Below are 7,013 nucleotides of genomic sequence, written 5' to 3'. Positions count from 1 at the left end.
ATGAATCTAAGAGGAAATTACATGGTAAGCAGTAATCAGATCCAGCCGAACTATTTAGAGGCAGGGAGCCGTGTTGTTAGAGACAGTCTCTGTCTCCCAGTGGCTCTTTTATTCTTGGCTTCCTGAATTGTAAGACGAAGGAGGAAGAGGAAGAAGAACAAAGGGAAGAGGAAGAAGAAGAGGAAGGGGAATGAGAAGGGGAAGAGGAGGAGGAAAACTGCTTGTGATACCTTCAGAATCAGGCCTGGAACCACCTAGATATTGTTTCCACCACTCTTGATTTACAGCTCTGCCCCCTTCCCTCCCCAGCTGTCTGCAGCATGAAGGGGTGGGACACTCTTTTGTTAATTTTGACCAGAGAAGTAAAACTTCAGCTAGAAATGTATTAAATGTGGGCTTCAAATCCAGTCCCATGGAACTACCTTTAACTCAACATTACCCCCTACTGGCAGACAGTAGAATAGATGTTATGAGCAGGTGTGGAAACCAGCAGAAAGGACAGATCTGGAGGTCCCTGGTGGGGTCTTCCCCGTGGCAAACACAAAGGGGGTGTAGCTCAGTTGACAGAGAGTTTACCTGGCACACATACTGGGGAGGTAGAGGGAGGGGTATCAAAGCTTCAAAGTCATTCTTGGTTGCCCACTGGATAGTCCAAAACTGGATTCCCTTCAGGGGGGATGTGTGATACACTCTGGAGCATAAAGGCTGAGTCTCAACATTGTGTAAGTTACCAAGAAGATGTGCCATGATGAGAGCCTGCTGGGTCCACAACTCATGGGGATATTTTTCTTTTCAAAGTAAAACACGGGACTTTTCCTGTTGTGGGACCCAAGGCTGGGACCACTAACTGTGTAAGGAAATGGAGTTGGTGGTGTTCATCAACAGGTGGATGGGTAATAAAAAGTTCCTTATGTGTACACAACGGAATTCTATTCAGGTACAATGAAAGATGGAATTATGTAATTTGTAAGAAAAAATGGATGGAACTGAAAAATATTAGATTAGGTAGCCTCAACTCATCAGCATCACATTTGGAGCTTAGCTTCTAGTTGGATGTATGTGTATTTATGTGACAGTAATTATGAAAAAGGCTGAAAACTAGCTAGGGACCAGGAGAGGCGGGAAAAGAGGTCTTGAGAGGGAGGACGAGGGGTGTAGCACAACACCCGTGATATAAAAATGAGAGGGAAATGCTGTGGGTGGAAGGTATAAGCTGAGGAGGAGCAGGGGGATAAGAAAGAGAAAAGGACAGCAGGGTGGCGGGAATCACGACAGCTTTCTATAAAAAAACGACATAAGAAGACCTGTTACTTTATATGATGCCTAACAAAATAAAAACAACCCTAAAGAACAATGGCAGATGGCTCACTAGGTAAAGGCACTGGCTGCAGAGGTCCGGCAACCTGGGTACGATCCCTGGAACCCATGAAGGGGAGGGCATTCACTCCTAAAAGATTTGCTGTAACCTTCATGGAGATGGCATGTGTGCACCCACACTCAAACATACACATCATATGCACATATACATATCTAACAGAAACAGAATAAGATTGGAAATGTGACGTAAATACACACAAGTGGGAGGAAAGGGGACATGTCAAATATTTATGAGTGTACTGATATTTGCTTGGACCAATCAACAGCTACAAGGCTGAGTTCCATTGTGAAGTGAATATGGTGATTGCCCTTAGTAACTAGAGGTGGGCCTCTGAGTTTCATTTCTGTTGCTTTCATGAAATACCCTGACAAAAAAACAACTTAGGACACAAGTGTTTGTCTCAGCTTTGTGGGGAAGTCAAGATGGGAATAGGACATGGCTAGTCACGTGACACCCACTGCATGCTTGCTTATTAGTCAATTCACATTGTCCACTCTTGTCCACTCCGGAATCCAGTCCAGGGAATGTTGCCGCCACAGTGGCATGGTCTTTCCACATTAATTAAGATAATGAAGACAACTGCCAGGTCAGCCTGATCTAGACTGTCCCTCATTGAGACTTTCCTCCTGGGTAAGTCTAGATTGTGCCTAGTTGACAAAATTAACCGCTACGGTGGGCATAAGCAATCAGGAGGTATTAAGAATGATGTCTGGCTTCCGATACTAAATGGATATCAGTGTTATTAATTGAGTTAAGAAGTAACTAGGAGAACTAGGCTATGGAGAGAAAACAGTGATAGCCATGGGGATGCATATGATAAAATTCAGGCAATGAGAGCAGAGACTTTGTCTTTTTTGCTGTTGTCACAGCTGTTAACAGCTGCTGGAACACCAATGTATCTATCGAACATTTGATCAGGGAGCTGGTTTAGGAGGAAGGCCTGGGTTGAGAGACATCGGATGTCAGTGGTAGACAGAGTTATACACATCAGAGTGGGTGAGCTCAGGTGGGCAAGTCCTAGGAGGGGAGACTGGGCAGATCACATGACACCATCACTGTAAGGCAAGGGAAGGAACACAGCTGAGAGTCTTTGTGCTCATAGATAGCAGAAACCAGGTATGTTAAACATACAGGGTCGTCCCTTCAAGAGAGAGATGCAATACCTGCTATTCTCCCAGAAGGCTGAAGTGGATGTGCCTTCTAGCCTAGGGACCTTTGCGTTGTCTGTGTGTCCAGAGACTTTTCCTGCCATTGGGTCCTCTCCAGACCCTTATTGTAAGCCTATTTTCCTCAGTCTATAGACCCATCTTTATGGACTTTACAGGAGTTTCAATGTACTCACATCAGATCTGCATTTAGCTTTCCTTGTCCCTTAAGCAGATTTGTGTGTGCTTTGTTGTGCACGTGAAACTGAGCTAATCATCACCAGACTAATCTCCATCAAATTGTGCTGTGCTTAAATATGCTTAAAATGAACTACTTGGGGTCCGACTTCTGAAGTTCAAACCAACACCAGTTGTTGAGTCGTATTGAGCCCCGAACTGCCTTCTTGCTTCCCATTAAAGTCACAGAGAACCCTGGCCACAGCTGTCTGAAATGACCAGATCCAAGAGGCCAGCGGGGGAAGGGATTTCTCAGATGCTGACACAGTGAACATGCTGATAACCAGCCTATTCCTTCACAGACTAAGATGGAAACCACCTCAGGGCCAAGAGCTCCTGCACCGGTAGCTATTAGAAGAAAAAAGACTTCCAACCACTGTCTGTAGCACATAGCTGCGGCAAGGAAAACACCCGGATGTGCTTGCAAACGTCATGCCAACACCACAGCAGGATTGTTCAGTCAGCAGAGATCAGGCCCTCGGTGTGCAGCCACCCGCCCTAGTCACCTTGCTCTTTCAGCTTGGGAGTCCCGTCAATGCACTTGGAATGCTGCATTGCAGTTCCTCCCCGGCCCCTCTGAGTGCTTGGCATGTGGGGGTCAGACCTGGAACCCTTCATGAGGTGTATTTAAATGATCTCTAAAGGTAGGAACACATGGGCTAATGGGACAGTAACCTAAGTCAGACACTGACTCAGAATGATGCGACTAAATGCGTATCCAACAGCATCATAGGCCACTAATAAGGGCCAGGCACCGGTATGCCTGTTCTGACAGGTGAAACTAGTATTCTAATTTGTTTTCTTCCTTTTCAAATTGTGTATGTGACAGGAGTGTAGGTGGCCACAGAGGCCAGAGGGATCAGATCCCTGCAGATACAGGCCGTTTAAAAATTTCTTCTTTTAGACATTATGCTCGTATCTTTCCTTCTTTTCTACCCCTCCCTCCAAGTGCTCCCATATAAAACTCCTTATTCACCCTCCCCATTCATGGCCTCTTTTCCTCATTAATCGTCACACCCAGACACGCACACCTACATACATAACACATGAGTACAACTTGTTCAGTCTGCATAGTGTTGCTGGTATGTGTTTGTTTTCAGAGCTGACCATTTGGTATCTGTGGTGGTCTGAATGAAAATGGCCCCCATAGGCCAATATGGAGGGGCATTATTGGAGGTGTGGCCTTGTTGGAGGAAGTGTGTCACGGGGTGGGCTTTGAGGTCTCAGAAGCTCAAGTTGGGCCTAGTGGCACTCTCTCTTCCTGCTGCCCAAGGACCCAGACATAGAGCTCTCAGCCCCTTCTCCAGCACCATGTCTGTCTGCATGCCACCATGCTTCCTGCCATGAGAGTAGACTAAACCTCTGAACTGTAAGCCAGTCCCAATTCAGTGTCTTCCTTTATAAGAGTTGCCGGAGCCATGCTGTCTGGTCACATCAATAGAAACCTTAACTAAGACGGTATTGGATATTCAAATCTATGTGCTCTTCCCTGGGAAGATTTCTTTCTCCTATTCTCCGGACTCCTTACTTGTCTTACAGGCCATTTTGAACTGTCCAACATGGTGCTGGGAACAGAATTCTAGTCCTCTGGAAAAGCAGCTGTGTGTGTGTGTGTGTATTATGTTTTTGTGTTGGTGTTTGGGGTGTACATTCCTGTGTATGAGTCCACATTTACCACAGCTTGCATATGGAGGCCAGAGATAGGCTCTCTTTTTATTTGTTTTTGATGCTCATGGCTGTATGACCCTTCATGTCTCATCTCATCCTAGAGCACCAGCATTACAGATGCCCACCCACAGGTCCTGGGGATCCAAACACGGGCCCTATCCAGGCATACCAAGCACTTAACTGCTGAGTCATTTTCTCAGCTCAAAAATTCTCCCACAAAATTTAATGGACTTAGTCAAAATAACTGTCTACTGATACTTTCCCTACAAAACTGTCAAAGAAACAACACAGGGCCTCAGGCAAGAGACTCAAGCATGGAGACACAAATCCATATCTGAAGTATTTTATTTATTCACATTTATCCTAGTTGAGGTTCATACTGCTTCATTTGATAATTTAAAAATCATTCTGTAAACAAAATAAAAAAAATTACAGCTGTAACAGCTAAATGAAGGAAGGCTATGTAATAAAAGCAGAGAGTGTGTGGAAAGAGTTGTCAGAATAAGCAAAGGAAATGTGAACATGATTGTGAGGCCAAGAGTAAGACAGAAGTTTCCCAGTGTCTGTAACTAACAAAGGCATAACAGTACTAATAGAGCAAGAATTCAAAGTGCAGGTGTGCCAGCTTTGATTTCCACATCCCTTCAGGAGATAGGACATTCTATTCTGTTATATAAAGTGACAAGTTCTGTTTTAAACATCTAGTTATGTTACCCTGCAGAATCCCTTCACTGCATACATAACATCTATACCGACATAATGGCAAGTTGGTCATACATGATACATGATAGTTTCTTGACTCTACAGAAAGTATGGAAATGGTAAAGATCATTGCTTTATTTTTTGTTACTTTTTGCTATACTTTCAATGAGTGACAAGAATCTAAAAAACCCAGTATGAGAAGCATCAGGACTTCTAGCCCTTCAAAAACAAAACTTGAACAGAAAGCTGATCCCGTGTCATCCTGGGTCCTAATGGCTTTCACATTCGGATTCTCAGACGGCTCATGTGTTTTTCTGGCCAGCTGTTGTAAATAATCAGGGCAAGCTGTTGCCATCCAAACCGATCAAATATGTCATTCTAGCATCATGTAAAAATTGTTTATATTTTCATAACTGCTTGGAACCCAAATGTGTCCCCCTTGAAGGGGGACCAGTGTAGAATATGACTTTTGGATAGAGGATTTTTATGAAATATATTTCCAATTTTAAAAAATATTTTTAGGACTTACTAAAGTAGTTCAAGATTTACCCCAGCTGACAATTTCCTTTCCTTCTAAAAGCAGCCTTGTGTTTGCAACACTCCATTTTCCTCCCGATCTGATTTTATTTTGGAGCCTGAAAGCACAGAGTACGGCTGTCTAATAGCATCCGACAGCACTATTTTTACACCATGGATGCAGCTGAACAGCAAGAGTACTAAGTTATAATACACATATCACTGACAGTTTGGGTTTTGGGGGAGGGATTCACGGAATAAACTATTTTCTGTTCGCCGTACCCCACAGGCAGACTGCTAGAGCCTTACTTTGGGGTGTTTATCTATTTCTCACCAGTTTTCATTGTATCACATTATGAAAACACTAGGCTTCAATCCAGGTACTAATAAATATTTAATTGAAAAGAAACCCCCCAACACAGAAGAACATAAAAAACTCCCTTGCTTCCCTTCCGGTGTCAGCCAGACAGGGCAGAGATTTCATAGTCACTGGCCGAGGTGAGGGGCTTGCCCATCATGCGCATGTTCTTTGCACTGGTGACCCTGGCCATCATGCACACTGGCTTGTCAAAGTACTTCACCAGGGCGGGCTCTGTCAAGAGAGAGGCCAGGAACTGCTCGAAGGTGATGGCCCAGTCCCTGTCCAGGCTGTTGCTCCTGGGCAGGGTGGCTGTGCCCTGGCTGCTACGTACCAGGACCGTGTCCTCCCCAATGTCCTCACAGTGCAATTTGTCCTCCTCGTGGGAGCCAGCACTCAGCACCGAGTAGGATGACATGGAGCTGTCGTCCTTGGTATCATCATCGGAGATTAGCATGGAGGAGCAGGCCCCGTTGTCCCTGGGTGAGGAGTCCTCCAGTTTAATGTCTTCCATCTGTCCTCCCAGGGAGTGCTCCTCACTGTCAACTGCCAGGCTGGCTGGGAGTGGTTCTGTGGATCCCATGGTGTAGGGCTGGCTGGGCCCCTTCTTGGGGAACAGCATGCCTGGGATGGCCTGGCTGCAGGGTGGCCCGGTAACCCCATCCTCCTTGACAGGCTGAGTGATGAAGAACTTGCCCACTTCTCCAATCTCCAGCAGGAGACTGGTCACTGCAGCTGTAGCATGGTACAGCTCCTGCTCATTGGGGTCTTCACTGAACATGTTGTACATCGTCTTACAGAGCTCGATAAACTGCCCCTGGAGAGCGAGCAGGGAAGGTAAGGCACTAAGAGCAAGGACTAAGTAACCATGAAACCACAAGTCTCAAACTTCCCGGAAAAATGCTCTATGGAGAAGGGAGGGACCCACTGTTAGGGTCTCTTTATTAAGTCTATTTCTGTTTTGATTAAAAAATTTGAAACACCCATGAAACTAGCAAGAATGAAATGA

The 7,013-nt window shown here is 45.2% G+C and overlaps 1 protein-coding gene across 1 annotated transcript in view; it reads right to left on the bottom strand.

The window, feature by feature from the left end:
• Positions 1 to 4,755: 4,755 nt before the first annotated feature.
• Tbc1d9 (TBC1 domain family member 9) overlaps positions 4,756 to 7,013 on the bottom strand; it is a 97,740-nt gene continuing 95,482 nt past the window's right edge. Inside the window, exon 21 of the mRNA XM_051194895.1 lies at positions 4,756 to 6,821. Within this exon, the coding sequence (XP_051050852.1) occupies positions 6,105 to 6,821 (717 nt within the window). The 3' untranslated portion in view covers positions 4,756 to 6,104. The remainder of the gene's footprint in view (positions 6,822 to 7,013) is intronic.

This window comes from Phodopus roborovskii, unplaced genomic scaffold (assembly GCF_943737965.1).
Source record: "Phodopus roborovskii unplaced genomic scaffold, PHOROB, whole genome shotgun sequence".
NCBI classification, from domain to species: Eukaryota; Metazoa; Chordata; class Mammalia; order Rodentia; family Cricetidae; genus Phodopus; species Phodopus roborovskii.
This window is presented reverse-complemented; position numbering and strand designations above follow the sequence as displayed.